Source organism: Rhipicephalus sanguineus, chromosome 3, assembly GCF_013339695.2.
Source record: "Rhipicephalus sanguineus isolate Rsan-2018 chromosome 3, BIME_Rsan_1.4, whole genome shotgun sequence".
NCBI lineage: Eukaryota > Metazoa > Arthropoda > Arachnida > Ixodida > Ixodidae > Rhipicephalus > Rhipicephalus sanguineus.
The window spans coordinates 171222782-171241951 of NC_051178.1; the positions used below are offsets into that span (position 1 = coordinate 171222782).

A 19170-nucleotide genomic window follows, 5' to 3' on the forward strand; every position below is an offset into this window, starting at 1 on the left:
CGCTCTCTCTTTCTCTCTGCTTGTGTGTTGGAAAACAGCGAAATTAAGCGTTTGCGCGCGTGTTTTTGCGCCGGAGAAGATCAACCGCGGGCCCGGTGGCCCATAATGAACGGACAAAGTAGCGGAAATATGATTAATCACGACGCATAAATTATCGATGCCGCGCGAGTTAGCTAAAAGTCCCTCAGCGTGGTTCCCTATCCCGTGCTACCAGCTCCCTTTGCTGATAAAAAAAAAACTGCGCGTTTAGGTTCGACTGGGGCTGTTGTTACATCGTCAAAGGGAGCAGTCCTCCTAAAGTGGTTCCTACTAATTGTCCTGAGGCTTACTTTAGTTTCATAGTTTTAAACGGTCGCGTATTCAGCACGCAGTCCAGCGCTGACTAGTGCGCAGATTTCTACTCAAAGATGTCCACTTCTAATTAGACTGCATTCCGATTTTAGCGCTCAGTGTCGTGGATCATTAAGGCAGAGAATGCTGCCGCTTTAAAATATTGTCTGGAACATAGCTTAAGTATGCTATATGTTAGATTGTGAACAAGATGTGCCACGTTTCCCTAGGCCCTTAAGTAGTTGTGTGATCGGTCACCTGGTACCCAATCACTCGCGTTTTTTAGCTGTTTAACGCTAGCTTGTTACTGCTAGCTTGCTAATATTACGGCGCGTACTTCGAACCTTTACCATACTTACAGCATACTGTTCGATTTGCTGATAATAAATTAGATATTCTTCAAAAAGAAACCTTAGCCTTACGAAATAGGAACACATACGTCGTGTACTGTTTTTTACAGTAGTCCACACAGAAACACTTTTTCGCAAAACAAGTGACGCTAGCGCATATATGGGAATATATATACTCAGTTTACAAATAGCGAAATTGTACGCGTGATGTTAGCCTGACATTTATTTTAGTTTTTGTGTTTCGTACCGACAGAGACGTCATTCCGTGCACTCAGAGCTGCGCCCTGTAAAGCGTGCTACGCCTTTATTCGGGCTCTACAGTGGCAGAGCCAACTTCCAGGTTAACAAGAAAACGATTCGTTGATTACACAAGTAAACGGGGCTGTGAATAACGTCCACAGCTGAAGTAGAAAAAAACAAAAAGAAACGGTTGCTGAAGAAAACCTGGCGGTAACACGCTCACCCATTCATTTTAAACCCCCCCCCCCCATAAAAAAAGAAAAAAATACAGACAAGCACACTAATGCGCGCACAACGATTTCGTTATGTCACGCGTACTACGTACCTTATTTTACAATGGTTATAAAACAACTCGTTCGAATGACTTGTATAGAGACGTATGCTTCGTTATAAATATACGCAACAAAAATTTTTTTCACGAAAGCGCGTCTGGTACTCATCAGAAGATTCTGTTTTTCATGATCGTTTTCCTCACCGCTCCTCAGGCCCGTATTCATCATACTTTCAATTTGTTACATAGTTCCCTGCTCGCGGTGCCACTCCGCTTTCTTAATCCATCCGAGCGCGCGGCGATTGTTTAGTTTCCGACGAGAACGAGGGCCGCTAAAGAAAAACGTTCAACGAGACGCCGCCCCCTCTTTTTTTTTCTTTCTTCGTGGCATTCGTTCCGCCGATTCCTTTTATTTCTGAATCCGCGAGTGTCGAGGGAAAAGAGATTAACAAATTCCGTTTTTCCATCGTCGCCGTCCACTTTATCTCTTTTTCTCTCGTGCTGTTTCGCGAGCGTGTTCTTCGCCTTCGCCCCGAAAGTTACAGCAGCAGCTCGCTCAGAAGAACGGGAAAAAACGGGAGCCCACATAACTGAAAAAAAAGGGAGCGGGAAGGAGTGAGGATGCATTCTGGTTAAGAGCAAACAATTTTCAGCCTCTCGAAACACGGTTTGTTTCTGCGCGATCTTTCCTTTTCCGCCGTTCTTTCAAAATGTTCAATCTTTCTCTTGGTGCTCCTCCTATACAACTTCATTTCGTTTCGTCTCTCTTTTTTCCTCCCTGACCGGCTTTACGAGCGCATGCGACGGAAGACAACGCGTTGTGGAGAGAAATTAACATCGAGGAGAAACGTCTGCGGTGCATTCGGGACGGACAGCCGGTGCAAAGAAGCGATGATTAACGAATGTTGCACCCGAAAGCTTTCTGGTTCTTCCTCTATTTTTGCGCTTTTCCTCTCCTGTTCACATCGCCAGCTGTCGCTTTTGTTCTTATTTTTTCTGTTTGCACATCCCGTTCTGTTTGATTCGTTCTCACCGCGTCGCACTCCTCGCCTTTCCCAGCTGGCGTCGCGTTTATCTTAAGCGAACGTAGCGATGCATATTCTTCGTGTTCCTGCTACGCGTCTTGCCGCGGTGCTGTCGCGGCTTCCAGTTGTAGGATCTAACCCGCCTGTGAGACAAGATTCATCCAGTGCTCCCGAGTCTGCACGCGCCGCTGCTATACACAGTGCTCGCAGTTAGGTTAACTTTTGTTTGAGTAGAAACCCGTTCGCCTCTTCCTCTTCCCCTCTGCGTACGCGACGAGCCAGTGGAAGAGAACGGGACGAAGAAGGGAAGGCACGAAGCGCGCGGGTAGCGTCGCGACAAAAGGTTCCAGCTTAATTCTGGATTCAAATTTATCCCCCTCCTCCTTGCCATCTCCACCTCCCTATCTAGAACCCACTGTTATCCTCCTGCTCATCTTCTCGCACCGTCTGTCGGTCCGCGCTGCAAGATTTTCGCGCATTGCTGGCTCATTATATTGCTCTTCACGTCACTCACAGTGGCTAGTTCGCTTGCCTGCTCGCTCGCTCGCTCGCGACTCTTCGGTTACAAGTCTGTTGTCTCTCGTGCCGTATGCCATGCGCGTGTGTCTGTCCATGCGAAGACAACGTGTTGCAGCTACTTGCCGCACTCGACGTGGGCGCGACCGACCGACAAACTGGAACCGTTGCACTGGTCCGTGCTTCGTAGTCAAATATGCCCGTAAATGTGAAGGCGAAAGTCATATAATGCTAATGAGGCTAGAAATCCGGCGTCCGCAGTCACGCCACGCTCGGTCACGTGACGGCGTCGCGTGACCGAGTGTGGCGTCAGCTGAGAAGGATATTAGGGAGGAGAACATAAACGAGTACGGAGACAGGTACCCGACACCACCAACGCCAGGTCGAGATACCTCCCTCCCCATCAGGAAAACGGTGAGTGCCACCAACGGCACAGGGAATCGAACCCGCTACCTCCCGCATTCGAGGTAAATGACAACATTCGTGTTCGTGCTCTCTCACATTCCCTTCGCAAGGGGTTCATGCTTTACAACAACACCCTTACCGAACGTTACTTGTTACATAAGGCGCGAGTTTTCAGTGTCGAGCGAAGTTTCAACGTCGCTGCTAATTCCTTCACGAAACAATGAGAAAGGACGTCAGACAAGACTTTTGCAAAGAAATTTCGGTGGCTGTAAACTTGTGACAGGTCGCAAAAAGCAAACAAGTAATCCCGATCGTCCTACTTAATACACTTGTACAATGCTAATTAACATCAGGGGTAAAGTAACTTAAGAACAGTTGTTCATTATATAGTAATGAATAAAATACTTTCAATGGGCAGTAATTGGTTTCAACAACTTAATGGTGCAATTGCAGTTATAATTGCTTACATTTCTTTTTTTGTAACTTGTGCAAATCGAGTCATAGTGAGGCTTATGGTAGCGTAACGGGGAGTGGGGGTATTCGGGCGAAGCGGCTTCCACGTTGCGAGCTTTGCAAACAAGGCTGCCGGCGTACTCTCCTACAAAAGATCGCTTGCCTGCATAATTAATCAGGCGGGTTTTTTTTTTTTTTTCGCGCTAACTCCGTCTCGCGATTTCGCTCGCGTTAAGGCGCGAAAGCGCTGACTACTGCGTCCTTGCAAACTCTTTCTATCCCCCCCCCCCCCAACCCCCCTTTCCGACTGAGTCGGCTCATTGAGGAGGCGCGCTGTGACAGCTGTACCTCGGATGCGTGACGCGAAAAAGTGGTGCGCTCCGCGTCGCCGCTCGAATTGTGTGCGACGCTGGAATCACGGCTCGTATATATATGTAAGTCCCGATTCGTCGAAACGCGTCGCGCCTGTTCGCTTCGCGCTCGCGCGACTGTTGCAGGGAGCGAAGACAAATACGAGAGACGCGTTTCGCATTCCCCATTCTCCCTGCAGCGTTTCCCGCGCCAACCCCTTCTTTTTTTTTTCCTCCTGCCTGACTGGGCAGCCAGCTGTGACGTATGTGCTGCGAAGAATTGCGTCGCGAGCTCGCTGATCACGCGAAAAACGACGCCTTAATAAAGCTCGCGATGCGCTTTGCCTCGTTACGCCGTTGTGATGAAGCCGTGGGACGACGCGAGTGCTTCGACTGCAAGAATTCAGCTTTAGAGTGCCGCCGCGGCTTCACCGTTCTAACTTGCTTTCGTACGTTCGTTTGCTTCTGTTCTGCTTTGTTCGCTACATTGGTAATGAGATGCTGCGTTCCCGCTAGCAGGTTCGTGATGAATCGAATGCTGGAAGTTTTGAAGTTGAAAGGGACACTAAGGCTGGCCGTGGCGTCAGTAATATTTGTTTGTTTTATTATGAAACGTCTAGCCATGCCCACTGAGAAACTACGCGTGTTCCAAGCAACCTTTTTCTTTCTCCACTGGCTGGTCTTGGAAATACCGCGAGTTTACTGTAGTTTCGGGAATGCTTAAAGTTTTACTAGCGACGTATGCTTTCAGCTAATCATTCCTCGAAAAACTCTGCGCTACACCTGGCTATGTTGGGATGAGCTCGTAAGCTAAAAGCAGCAATCCGTATGAGCAGAAGTGCAAGTTAGTTCTTATAAGTGCGTCTCATCTTGAATGCCTTACTTGTATGAGAGTATTAAAATTGCTTCACATTGGCAAACGCTCCACCAAATCACAGACGACCAATAGTTATGTTTGTCCTCTCCACTGTGTTGCTAACATATTTATGTACAAGTGCCGACGAGCGCTAGTAAGAACGTTATTGTTGTCGATATCCTGCAAGCTAATCATGTGCGAGTGCGCAGTAGCAGGACGCTATGCGAATGTTGTGCAATGAAATGTAAAATACTGGCACATACTGTATCCAAACTTCGCCCTCCTGAGCGTGTGTCAAGTTGTATACCTTACATCCTGTAACTTTGACACGTAGCTTTCTCATTTTATTTACGTTTGTCACGTGAAAGCCTAAACGAGAGATGACCTCGCAAGAAACAAAGGCCCCCATCTATAGCCATTTTATCGTACGCGTTCCCAATGTATTTTATTGCGTTGCTTCGAAGCCACAGCCCGTTCTGTTATGCGTCAAAATGTTCTCACGCAACAGCTGTCGTGTGATCGGACCTGGCTACGGGTTGTGGATTGAGTTCCTATCATGTACCTGTATCGGCGGTACACCGAACAGAATAAGAACGTGAGGAGAACGAGATGATCGAGCTGCCACTTAATCATCCAAACTTTTCAAGTATAGCTACCCGAGTACTACCACACAGACGGCTCAGCAGTAATTATAAGGCTGCATACTGGATAGATTGGTTTGCTTTCTTTTGGAACTCTCGTCGTTGTTGTTGTTGTTGTTTTACTTTTGGTGTTGTCTTCTCCAAACTGACTTCACGCTGAAGCAGTGGTCATCTTGACAATCTACTAAAGGATTATGCGATGTGAGACTAATTCTGATGAAAAGTGTGGCATTTCTTTTACCACGCCCACTTGTGATGGCTTAGTCGACCGATGTTCACTGAAAGAGATATTGGTTAAACTGTTCGGTCGCGATTGATACTCCACGCTTATCCCATTTTTGTTATTTTGAATATTTTTCGCAACAAGCTAACTACCCTGACATTTTCGCCGGAACTAATGTGCCGATATGTCATCGTAACTTCTTGGACTTTAAATTATTTTGTTGTACTTGGGTGTCGTTATGGCCCAGTGAATGTTCCCAAAACATTCGAAAGTTTAACGTAGACTCTTTTAAGGACACACTACACTCCATCATTCATTTTGCCAGTAAAGTAATGTATACTAGGACACGAGCTGGCGCCATAAAAAATATATGACTTGCTGCAAGCTGGTACGAGAACACGAAGACGGTGTCGCCACTTGTTTTTAGTTTAGCGACTTCTCTTGCTTATCACATCTTCCCGGCGGAAAAAAACTGCACTTCTCGCACGAAATACTTAATCACAACTCACCATGTACGATCAAGGAGGCCACCTCGCCGCCATTGTAGAACTCGTTTCTAGTGAAGCGGGCAAGCGCTGATTTTTCGTTTTTTTATTGTGTCCGTGTCTTGGTGCTAAACTATAAATCATCCCAAAAGAAAGAGGGTTGGTCGCTGTGAACTATAGGTGAGTGGGAGCGCTAATCGTAAAATACTGCCACGTCGTTGTGGCGGTGAAGAGCAAAGCAGTCCGAGAGTTAGTTAAGGATAGAACTCTTTTTTAGACCCTCTAACTTGATATTTTGATCCCTCTACGACATTTGAGTCAGTTTTCAGCCGGTTACAAAAGAAAGAAAAAGACCAAGAATGCATGTACACGTATCAGTGCGAAACAATGTTAAACCATCAGACGTGTGAACGCTGTGCACTCGCGGCCTGATGCGGCTGTTGTCGATGCCAGAGCCAGCATCGCTCTTACTTCCATCTATTGCGTGTGTTCTCTGTATGCCTGTCCCTCGCACTGAACCTTTCTCTACTGAACCGGGTCTGTTGCGCCCGGACGGACGGCGTTCCGGCCTCGGTTCATCCTTCCACTGCGGGGGCCTCGTCGGTCGTCTATTCCCTTCGTTGCGCTCATCATTTTTGTGATTGGTGCAATTGTGCACCTGCGAATTGCATAGTCACAAAAGTGATGGGTGCGGCGGAGGAGAGCCACCGCACGCACCTCTGCGCCTTCTTCTCATCTCTCTTCTTCATCTTCTTCTTCTCACCTGCGTCGACGCCTGGCTGCAGCACGCACTACGTGGCCAAGACGCACCTCTCTTTCTGTACTTTACTGTATGCTATGCTTTCGAATCTGGTTGCCCCATCACTGCAATGTGCCATCTTCTTCACGTTCCTCGTTCTTTCTTATCTTTGGCTCACTCACTTGCTCACTAACTTTGTTATATTTACCCTGTCAAAGCGAACTTTCTTGAAGGAGTCCACTTTGCAACTGACGAGTGCACGTGTTTTAGATGGTCTCTTGACGAATGACGTGCGCTTGGTACGTTTGTGACGTTGATGGTTGGGCAGCGTGCAACACCAATAACCTCTGTTGCCTTTGCGTCCTGTCTAAAAAATGTGAATCAATCTGAATGTATACACGCGAGAGCTGTGTAGAATGTGAAGGTTCGCAGCCACGGCCGCTAATATCTTACGTTCACATACGCCTGTCTGATTCAGAGCGCGCCACCTTAACATGTGCTTGTAAACGCGGAAACTCGTGATTGTATTCCCATTTGTCTGTTATTCTCAGCACTACTAGAGGCTGTTTTTCCTGAATGCGCACGTGAATGTGCACGTGTTCTACACGTGTGCACGTGTATTCAGAAGGTCGCTGTGCTTTTATGTTTAGACATGGTCACGATAAAACAGGCAATGTAAACCTAAAGAACAGCGCATTGGACAATTGATTCCCTGCGTCGGTTCATTTTTCATTTTACTTTTTAGCTTTTCCCCCTAAAACCACGTTATGTAAGCATACAGGAGTGACTACTGTGCTAAAGAAAATGCTACTAGCATCCGCTACTGGCACCCGTTCCAGTGTCCTTGGTGTTCTCTTGAAGCGATCTGTGACTTGTACGAGCAACTGTCAGTGCTTGATCACAATGACGATGATAACGCAAGTTATTAGCACAGTTTCCCGTACGTGTTCTGTGTGACTTTGTGGTGTTCTTGCTGTTTACTGTGCGGCTGCTTCAGCGTGGCGTAAGACGGAATGATTTCATCGAACGCGCCTGAACTGGTACACGGCTATTCGTTGTAAGCTATTGTCACGTCTCTTTTCTTTTTCTCGCGCGCGATGCGTCTGTTATTGCTTGTACTGAAAAGTGATTGCCTCTCTTGCTTGATGTTATTATGCCTAAGTACGTGCTCACAATTCATTAAACGAATGATTTGTCTCGTATTGTCCACGTAACTTATTTATCATGTTGTAACGCGAAAGAAAGAATGTGTCGCTTGCCCGGGGCACATTGGATGTATGATCGGGGCTTCCGTTTTACAGAGCTGTGCGAAAGTGACCTCGGTTGTTAGTTAATACACCGTGTTGCGTAAAAAGTGATGAGAACAAATTCTCAAAACAACTTGCTGCGCCTATGTTGTTTTCGCGTCACGTTGCGGGTGTTAAACACAGAGCTCGGGTAGTTGCACTGAAGGACAATTTGATGCATGTCGGTGGGAAAAGGTGATATCGCAAACGGACTAATACGTCTTCAAATACAATTTACTCCCATTAATTTATCTTGAGTTAATTTCACTTTTCGGAGAATAAGAAAGTACTATAGAGTCGTGGCGACAAACAATGTGTTGTTATGGGCAACACAGTTATACTTCGGTTAATTTGGCCACAAACCCACCCATTGATTAGTGAAACCAAAACTGAATTAGTTTTTTTTTAATGAAATGGTTTTCTTCAAATGTACCGCAATAAATTTCTTTAAAAAAACAAATACCAGCCATTCTTGGTACACGTGGTTAGGAAGGGCTGCAGGCCAATTGCAAAGAGCACTTGTGAATGAATATCTGTGTGAACTTCGCCCCTGGTTACTATATTCCTTATTATGTTTTGACCATGGGCAGGTTCGTCGTTTGTAAGTGATCCTTGTTACTGGTTGGCTACTTTCGCTAATGCTGTGCCCTGAATATTAATTGGGTGGAAGTCGGGCTCTGGAACACTTCTAGTGTAAGAACTATTTGTGAACACGTGGGCTCATGGGTTAACGTAGAGTACGTACTTTTGATCGCTTTGACACCTACAAATTACTTTTTATGCCTCAGAGCTCTCAGATCTCTTATGGGCTCAAGCACAAACATGACAAGTTTGAGGTATCATATATTGCTACCTTCTTACCACGTCTTCAGGTCAGCCACATCGTTTTTTTGCAGATAGTGTCGGAAGAATATCTTTATCCGAGCATTCTGCCTAATTTCGCTGCCTTTTATTAGCGTTCTTCACTTTCGTCTTGTTCTTCATAAACTTTCACTTCAACACTAAAGTACTATGTGTGCAAGATAACAATACTCGGGCAGCAACAATATATTTCTCTGGGTGTTTCTCAACGCAGGAAGGTGAACAAGTCATATCGTGGACGCTCGTGCCCCATTGTCGTTCACTGCAGGTAAGCAATTCCATGATTTGTAGGACTAATTGCACTACGTGCACTGTTACGACAGGGAAGATGATGCTTTGAGGTTATGAAATCGCCTGTTGATCCAACCCCTAAGGGAGCACTCCTAAGGGCCAAGCATGGGCATCGGCAGGAGGGGGCAATGGGAACACCTGCCCCCCCCCCCCCCCTTCCCCAAGCCACACCAGCGTCCACCCCACAAGCGCCACCAACGCTACCCCCTTCCCCCCGGCTGCGACGCAACATGGGTTAGCACCCCAAGACAAAATCCTGCCGCCGCCCACGCGGCTAAGTAGTGTCGTGAGTAAAGCAGGAGAAGGGAATTGAATTACGGAATAGAGTGGAAAGTAGACGCCACCTTCTTTCAGTACTCACCTTAATCAGAACAAGGTCGGGATGCCTCTCTTCCACTTAGTTAAACTGGGGGGGGGGGGGGGGGGTGCCCGGCGGCACTGGGAAACGAAACCAGGGCCTGCCACATTGGATGCGGATTATCCACCGCGTCACCACAGAAACGCAGAAGCGTCATATTCACTCTTTTCTGTGAAAAAGACACCCTCTTCTCTTTTTTTTTTTTGCCTTAAATTCAATAAATCACAAAACTGTTAGATCTATGTGTACATTAAAGAACTCAGGGTAGCAGAAATGATTCCAGAGTCCCTAATACGACGTGCGTCGTAATCATATCGTGATTTTGGCACGTGAAGCCCCAGGAATTAGCTTTTAACCTGTTACAATTTGTGCAATGCTGAAGTCTCTCTCCACAAGCGTGATAAGTTGATTCCTTCATATTCACATCGCTGAGCCGACGGCTCACACTGTGCGTGTTGTACTGATTTCGTGTTTGCATTATGTACCTTGTGAACATTGTGCTGCATTGCATGCCATTACACGTAGCATAGAGTGAAAAATGAAGACATTATCATAGTGTACAGTGAACCGCTTCACGAGAGTTTCGCTTCACGTATATTCCAACAAGTACGTTGGACCTGCTCAGTTCGCTGTCTTTTTTTTTCTCTCATATTCAGTGACGGCATTGGAAGAACGGGAACCTACTGCCTGATCGACATGGTACTGAACAGAATGGCCAAAGGTGAGAAATATTTTCTAAAGAAATCTTTTCCCGGATATCGCTTCTCATACAGTGCATTCTGACGTGAGACTTCTTGTCAACAGGAGCAAAGGAAATCGATATCGCAGCCACTCTGGAGCACATGCGCGACCAACGAGCCGGTATGGTAAAGACCAAGGTAGGCTGCCTCTTCGCATTCACGAAATGTGCTTGACACGCTAATCCAAGCACACGAATTTAGAATGCAAGCACACTAATCTTAGGAACCTAATACTGCCAGAGTACATTAGTTTCGTTGAAAGACATCAACACCAATGGGCTGGATCTAAAGTACAGAAACCTTTCGTAATTTTCTTTCTGTTTTGTTTTCCTGCCGGAAAGCAAAAGGCGGAGAATATGCAACTTTTAAAATGTACCTTGCTGAAATTTCTCAGTTTCGATTCTCAATTTCGTTCCTCACCTACTCACCCCTATCCTTCTCACATTTTTTCCAATACAACCTTTCCCGCTACAGGATAGGAACTGTGAACGACCACGTATTACAGAGATCATGCCTTGGCAGAGTGGATCGTCGCAAAGACATAAACCTAAGCATAATAAACATGAACCTTTTCACAGGAGCGAGCAAAGTCGACCATAACGCAGCTAAATGTGGACTCACATGCGCGGACCAAACAGTTACGCGGTGTCACTTGACGCAGCATCACAGGGCGAGGTAGAAATGCGCGCGGCCGAAGGGTGTTCCACGATTCACTTCGATCCGCAAGCTTACCCTCTATATATTCCAATGTCTACGCATGTTGGCGAAGCACCGGAGGCGAGAGCTTTGGTTTGTGCATCTCGCTTCCATTATCCCACTCCTGTGCATCGCCTTCTGCGAATAAAAAAGCAACTAAATAAGGCAAATAAAAAAAGTAAAACCAATTCCACACTGTGAAAACTGTCGAAATTGGGAAGCGTTCTCGTGCCAACTACCGCTGCGGCTCTCGACGAGCGGTTTCTACCTCGGGCGTACGAGAAGTCTTGCCCACCTTCGGAAAGGGCACAGCGCACGTAAGCCCCCGCTCTTACACACATAACCGGTCGCCTCGTCTCCACCACGCCTCTCCGCCTCGCGCCCAGCGCGGCCTCGCATTGGTTACCGTCTCTCCAGAGCACATCTCCAGTCAACGCCGCTTTTAAATGCCACTTCGCCTGCGACCGACGCAGTTACGCCATCTATGGGTTTATGTGGGAACCGGAGCGTGAGAGACGAGGACACTCGTCTGTCACCAGGCCCAGCCCTAAAACTCTTCCGCTGTTAAAATTCACTTTTGCCATAGCGAATGCGATTTCGCAGCATTCAGCCAGGATAGACAGCCGGTGCAGCGGGCACATGGGGCTTAGCAGGCTAGACAGGCTAGACAAAGAACAGACGGCCGCCAGCTGGACGGGCGGAAATACCGATCAGCATTTTGAATCCCGCATGCGAGCGGAGAAGGCCGTACTAGGCGAGGACAGCATGTCTTGCTGACGCGCGTGTTACGTAATGCGCTACTCACTGCGAAAACTCCGCCTTTCTGTTCCTCGTGCCATTGCCCCATAAAGAGCAAACCTCATGTTTTTGTTCTTTCCTCCCCTTTCTTTTTCTGCCGCAGGCCCAGTTCGAATTCGTCCTGATGGCCATAGCCGAGGAAGTGCACGCCATCTTGAAGGCGCTCTCCCACTGAGAGGTCTGCCGCGAGCCTGGCACTCACGGGGGCCGGCACAAAGCGGATGATTCCGCACCAGTCGTAGACGATCACCTGACTCGTTGCAAGCCTGGCGACGTGCTTCCCCTCATCGACTGAATGGCGAATGGCGACGCGTTGCTGACTTGATGGACGTCTCTTTGTCTGCTTCCTTGTATTCCCGCTCTGTTTATTTTTCTCCAGTTTTCAAGATGGCTGCAGAAATGTGACCACTCATTGTATTTCTCTTTCTCTCATTTACCCTCTCATCTTACTTGGCATTATAGTAAGTCTAAGTCCGTTTGCTCTCTTATTACCTTCTCTGCTCTCGAACTGTTGCACCAGCGTAAACGAGGTTCTTTTACCATTTGAGGTCCTGTGTATTAGCAAATGTATAGCCATATAAACACGGAAGTCTACATATAATAATTGAGCGAAATTCGGATTAACTTACTTTCCATTATCACACTTTTTAAGTGTTTGGGTGGGAGAGAAATAGTTGTGGCTCACTTAAGAGACGTCTCGCGAAGTGATGGCTGTCAGTACGTGATGACTCCTGCACGCTTTTGGTCAAGTGCTTGCAGACACGCACGCCGTCTCCAATGTCTACTCGCACATGAGATTGCTTAAATATTTTGTCCACGAACGGGCCTTCTTCTATACATTTCCTGAGAATTTTATTTATTGAATTAGACGCAGTCGGCGACGACCTAACGAACCGCTTGAACCCACACTGTCGTGTTTGTCTTCTTTCTATGCTAGACGCGCTTAAGCGGTTACTGTAAACGCAGCCACTGCCTCAGAAATGCGGCGTTGTCACCGACTTGGCTGACGTCACAAAATCGGGCAGCCACCATCGTTCTTCATTTCTTGTTTTGTTTTTTAATCCTCTCCTTTAACCTCTTTTTCACGTTAAGGAGTTACACTAAGGGGTGCTGGGTGCACAGATTCAACTGTTTTCATGAGTCTCCCCTTCACGTGCTAACTTACATTTCGAATGTACGTTCTATTGCCACTAAGCTTTCGTCTAAGCCCAAACGTCTTCACGTTAAGAGGCAGACAAAGTTGTACGAATGTTTGGAGAACAAGTATGAATGCGACACCGCGCAGGTAAGACACACACACACACAAGTACATCTGGAAAAGCAGTCTTTGCACCAGCGTACAGCTAGGTGTGTGACGATGGCGTCGAATTGGGAGAAGCCGGCCAGTGCAGCGCGTTTCAGCCGCCAACTTCACGCGTCCCGATTCCCAGTCTTTCTTTTTTTCCTCCTTCCCCAACGCGCATCAGACGTCCGCATTTGAACAATCGCGAAATGTGTGTGTGCAAATGTCAAAACGGAACCCGAGGCCATCCGCTCGGGAATGTCGCCGCGTCAGCCGATGTTGTAGTGTGAAACGCCTTCACGTCGCATGCATTTTTCGCCGCCTCGCCGATTCTCCTGCGTATGCAGTCCACCTGTGTTCAACTTTCCAAATCAAGTCGACCAAGCGTTCATTGATGTGACGCGGCCGCATCAGATAGTACAGTTGTAGTAGCCTCCTTACGCCCGAAGCCAAACCAAACCAACCTTCCCTCCTCCCGGCCGTTTCTTTCTCCTCTCTCTCTCAAACTTGCACTTGCCCTCCTTCTTCTACTAGCCGAATTTCCGTAGCTTGAGAACCATGGCTATGTTTGTATCCGTATTGCACAACAACCGACCAAAAGGAAAAAAAAACTGAATGATGTAAACACGTTTGTCTGTAGTATCGTATACAAAGATATAGTGTTGCGTGTAAAAACCCAGCTCTTTCGGAGCGTTTCAAGGAGTCGTCGTTATATGTTGCATGATCACTAAGTATTCAATTTCCCGTGCTTGAAGGAAAGAAGGAAAAGATACAGTCGGCCAATGGCGCACATGTACGTATCGCATATATATGCTGATGTACAAACTATTTTGGAGCACCCTTGCGAAAAAGAAAAAAAAAAGGCCTCTATTTTTGACCTCCTCCGGGGCGCTTGTGCATACGCGTCATGCCTCTGTTATTGCTGTGTGCGCGTGAGTGCTTCTGTTGACAAAAAATGATGTCGTGTTTTCACTCCCTGAGTATTGTGTGGAGTTCTAACACTGCACGCAAGGAGCAAGATGAATATGTGATACAGAGATTTATCGAGCGTTGTCATTCTGGAACGTAGCTTGTAGCAGTACTTGCTGAGTTTAGAAAGAGAGATATACGAGATATTGAAAAAGTTGAGAGGTTTTGTGAGCGAGTTGAAGTAGACGATTGTTAGCTGCCTCGTGAGCCCACTTGAGGACGCGTAAACAAACTCATTCGTGCAATTCGAAGCAGGCATCGGACAACGCAGTGCCAACAAAGTCAGTGCTGTACAAATTACTCTGGCAGAAAAGAAAGTGTCCGGTAATATCGCAAAATAATCGAAGCGGAATGATACGGGAGGCAAGAACGATTCCAACCGCTTGAGCACCTCACCTGATTTCTCGCGTTGATGCTAAGACACGAATGATTAGTGCGAAACTTAAGTTTCAATGCTCCTCACTTTGAGAGGAGTCCTTCATGACCAAAATAATAACAATCATAACAAATTTTAAAAGCAGCCTATCATCGCAAGCGAAGAATTCTTGCGATAACATTTGATTGAAGTGAGTGCAGACTTTTCTTGTTGAATGTGGCTAACTTTATGCACGGATGTCAAATTTATCGCCTCTGTTGGACTGCATAAAAACACATTTCAGGTCTGCCACTGGACGTTCGAGACGTCTTCCCTTTAATGCGAAAACGGGTTAAAGCTATCTTCACTTGTTTACTTGTTGAATGCACTTCTTCAGAACGTCACTGGAACGTCATATAAAACAGAATGTACATAGTTCAAAAGAACTGTGCTCAGGAAACGGACAAGCAGCCCAACTGAGACATTTTTGTTTCCCGACTTCATTCGCACCGTTCTAATGAACAAAGTTGGTTTCGTCGAAGCTGTCTTTACATACCTTGGGCATCTCGCCGTCATATCAGAAGACAAGAAGTTCATTCGTGACTCTAGCTGCAATCGCAATTGGCCTCGACAATTGCTTATGGTCGCGCGACAGCACTCCTTTCTTCTGGCTAACGAAGGAAAACCCTCTTTCCCTTTTAAGCTAAAATTGTTTTCTTCCCATAAAAGCACAACTGAATAAGATCTGGGCTAGTGCCAATGTCTTTTGAGAAACGCAGTTACCGGTGAGCTGTTTACAGGTTCTGTAGTTTGACCCGGTTCCCTTGCCTCATCTTCGTTCCCAGGCACGAAAGGTAAACAAAGAAGTTAACGAATAAACTTACGTAAAAAAAAGATGACTCTATGTCCCGTGATCATTGGTAGCTTGATATCAAACTACGTTGGTTCACGTTGGCACTCGTTTTATGTGCACGCAACAACTGTCACACTTCACGTCATAGCCTGTCGAGCTACACAACCCGGTACTGTCACGCTGTCGTATGGCAGGTTAGCAGCGACCTTGTCAGTCAACAATGCCCTTGTTTTCGATTACGTAAGGGTACAGTTTTCTTCTAGTACACTGTAGTAAAGGCTACGCTAGCATTTGTGATGGGACGATGTTGCCAACTCTAAAACAATTTTCCGTCAACGGATGAAAACAAATCTAACACGTGAAGTCTGGTAGTAGCTGTAGGCACGATCTCTCGCTGCGATTCTGGTCCCCCGAGTATTGAAAATGAACCCTTGCTGTGCGAGCAACAGTGTGTGATTTGAAATCCAAATAATGAGGGAAAATGCAAAACTCTGTTCAATGACTAATCTGACACTTGTTCCGTCGTAGCACTGTTGAAACGTCCTCCTCCTCCATAGGCCCTCCACCATATTATCCCTGAATAAATACGAACGTCATGAGCCTTGCGTGTCTGTCTCAATTGTCTTTTCATTACAAGTGTTGTAGATTGGGCGAGTTGGTTCGTCGTACTTGACGGGCTCTGTCCTCTTGTGTGGGTCTGCTCGGCCGTTTCTTTCCCGTAATGCGCTATACCAGCTCAAGCCTTTCATCCTTCAGGCAAGAAATCCTGCTTTCATTGGACGCCACTATGTGGTTGTGCACTTAACGTTCACTTGCGACTACATGCTACCACTGTTTCGAATATTATGGTGAGCCGGACGCGCTTTTCAGGCGCTGGTACTTAAACGTCGCCGACGCAAAATAGTCTCGAGGTATGTCTTGATTGGTACATCGTTATCAAGCGCGTCATCATTTATTTAACCTTTAAAGGACCCTACAGAAACAAGCTGGTGCTAGAGCTGTGGTATGTTTAGTCTTAGCTCATGTAAACCTGGAAAAGTGCATGCTACGAGAGATCTATTTCAGAAGTTGGGAGGTGTCAGTATGTAGGAGCCTATGTCCAATGAAATACTGTAGCGCACAAATTTCTATACATCGTCAGTTAGACTTCATGATAAAGTTTGACCGTTGTCATACGCGTCACTAGCGGGTTTAATATCTAACGAAAGTCCCTCTTGTTCACGTGAATAATCGTGCCCGACTTTGTGAATAACAGACGCAACTAAGAGGTATTATCATCAACCAAGCGGACTTGACACGTGCTCTTCGACCACTTTCTGGGAATTTTTGCACATCTGCTATATTTCTATGCACGCGCAATTCTAGGGAAGTCGGACGTCAGTGCAAAGGTCTCTATTATTATAGTGAAAGAACAGTCGAGGAGATGGCGACGCCGAATGGGGACAACATGCAGTAAATTCGCCTATCGACAGCACCTACTTGTTTCGCAAGCAAGAGGATGAAAGCACTGTTATGCACAGCTGCTAACTTTTCCATTTCTTCGTGCAGTGAAACTGCTATAGAATAGAAGCGAAACAAAACACAGAACCTTGAAGAAATCGTTTGCACCTCACTCGCGAAAGCTCATCCTTGCCTACACCGACATTACACCAAAACTACGAGTACAACGGGTCGGACAGTATGAAGTCAGGGGTATGTGTGTACTATGGAACGTTTATTTCTTTTGCGGACAGTTATACGCTAACACACAATGTGTGACAGCGAGACGCAAAACTGGCATTATTGCCGTAGTACAAAATGGAGTACCTATGACGTTTGCGCGCCATGAATACCAAGTTATCTTGTGCGCAGGCTCACGTGCTACTGGTTATTAAACCGCATACATTGAAAACTTGTAAACAAATTTTAAACTTCCGCTCCATATTTTTATCAGCGTCGTTGACAAAGGATGCGCGAGGTTACACATTAGTGTAAACATATTTTAATCAAATGCGCTTATCGTCGCATAGCTTATCACTTACGCTGATCAACGAGTGAAAACTCGCATCGAAATTGAAAGTATTCGGCGAAAATTCGAATGTTCCGGTCGGCTAGTGCGAAATAGCAACCGCCTGTTTTAGCGAACAACACCATTTGAAATTCTAGGCGTTGTCCCATAATCACGCAAACGTGCGTCGTCGCCACTCGAAACGGTTGTCGACGGAACGTCCACGATGCCACCGAGAAACTCGGACGGGATATCTGCGTGCAGGCCGGCACGCTGGCTTCTGGAGTCGGGCGACGGGCGCACGCTCCAGCGGACGGTATCGCAGCGCGACCCCTCTGGAGCCACCATGGGCCACAGTCTTCCGTGCCACGAGTCCCCGCCGGAGGCGTTGCATTGGAACGCCTGGGCGAACTGGGGTAAGTGGCGCAGCGGCAGGTTGACGCGATGTTCGGGCGGGAGGATTTGCCAGGCCTTAAACTGATGCGACCTGTACGGCTTGTCGCTGCGTTCGCAGTTGTCGAGCGCGTAGAAGAGGAAGAAAAGCTGCTCCGAGGTGACGTCAGCCAGGGACTGCAGCCTGAAGTCAACCTTCCACACCCGCTCCACGCTCAGCAGTTCCTGCGCCGCAGAACATCGAAGTGCTTCTAACTAAGCTTCAGGCTACAGACTATCACAGATACACCCCAAAAAGAGTGTGCTTTCGTTTTATACGTAGATGTCGCCTACGACAAAACAGCTACCGTGGAGGGCGCCGAGGGCACCGGTCTGATCACACATTTGCCCACAGTCCCGTAGCTGGATGAACTCTGCAACGGGTTGTATTATAATCCGTTAACACTTACGTGGTAGATTAGAATCGATTGCCTTGACCACTTCACAAACAGGATGACGGCAACAGTGGAAGCTAGCAGTATGCGTACACATTCATGTTTGCTAGAGCGAAAAAACAGTGCTTTAAAGGAGACGAACGTTTGTCTCCTTTAGACTGTGACAATCGAACACATGTATTCATGTATTTCAACAGAAACCAACCCCATCCTAACCTATTTCCCTCACTATATATATAGAGGCTTATGCAGCCGTTATGTAGACTACGCAAATAAACACGCACAGGCAATGTTACATCAGGATTGCAGCTGCGTTGTAAAGCTTTGCAAATTTAACAAATCACAATCCAGACAAATTTACAGCATCCTACCAATGTCGGGAAGGCCGAACGTAGCACCATGATGGTAAACAGGCTACTTGTTCAATCAGTGCGCGTGTGTTAGGTCATGTCGCTAGCGCATGTCGTGTATGTATAGATATAAGTTTGGTATGCAAAGCAATGTGCAAACTTTTTAGTTCATTGCGCAGTAAAACACTCAGCGCAGCAGCGAAGGCAAGCGCATGATTGATATCCTACGCACATTCTCAGTTCCAAAGCACTTCGACAGTGCTCCCAAGATTCCGCCTGTGTCTAAGGAATGGCTTAATTCTACGAAAAATTGCCTACTGCTCACTTGAAATTGAGACGTCGGTTCTGATTTTGTTAGCTGACAATATGCTGACATATCAATGGTAGGTTGATTCTTTTTCCGGCATCAGAGAATACCGAATGGTTATGTAATCAAGTAATCGTTCGTGGCAAAGGCCATCGCAGGTACAGAGCGGCGCGAGGGACGTTTCCTTTTACTGCGACAACGTCGAATCGCACAACGCTCCCATGACATTTTCAAAACTTCGTGTATATTCTTGTTTTGATTGCTCTTAACCATCCTCGTCAATAATATTTTCACTGTATATTGATTTACATTGCGGTGATAACCTA

General features: G+C 46.7%; 1 protein-coding gene across 1 annotated transcript in view; it reads left to right on the top strand.

The window, feature by feature from the left end:
• Positions 1-15970, top strand: part of LOC119387660 (receptor-type tyrosine-protein phosphatase N2) — a 580933-nt gene extending 564963 nt beyond the window's left edge. Inside the window, exons 22-25 of the mRNA XM_037655122.2 lie at positions 9246-9299; positions 10337-10401; positions 10485-10558; positions 12018-15970. Coding sequence (XP_037511050.1) covers positions 9246-9299; positions 10337-10401; positions 10485-10558; positions 12018-12089 — 265 coding nt within the window. The 3' untranslated portion in view covers positions 12090-15970. The remainder of the gene's footprint in view (positions 1-9245; positions 9300-10336; positions 10402-10484; positions 10559-12017) is intronic.
• The last annotated feature ends 3200 nt before the right edge of the window (positions 15971-19170 follow it).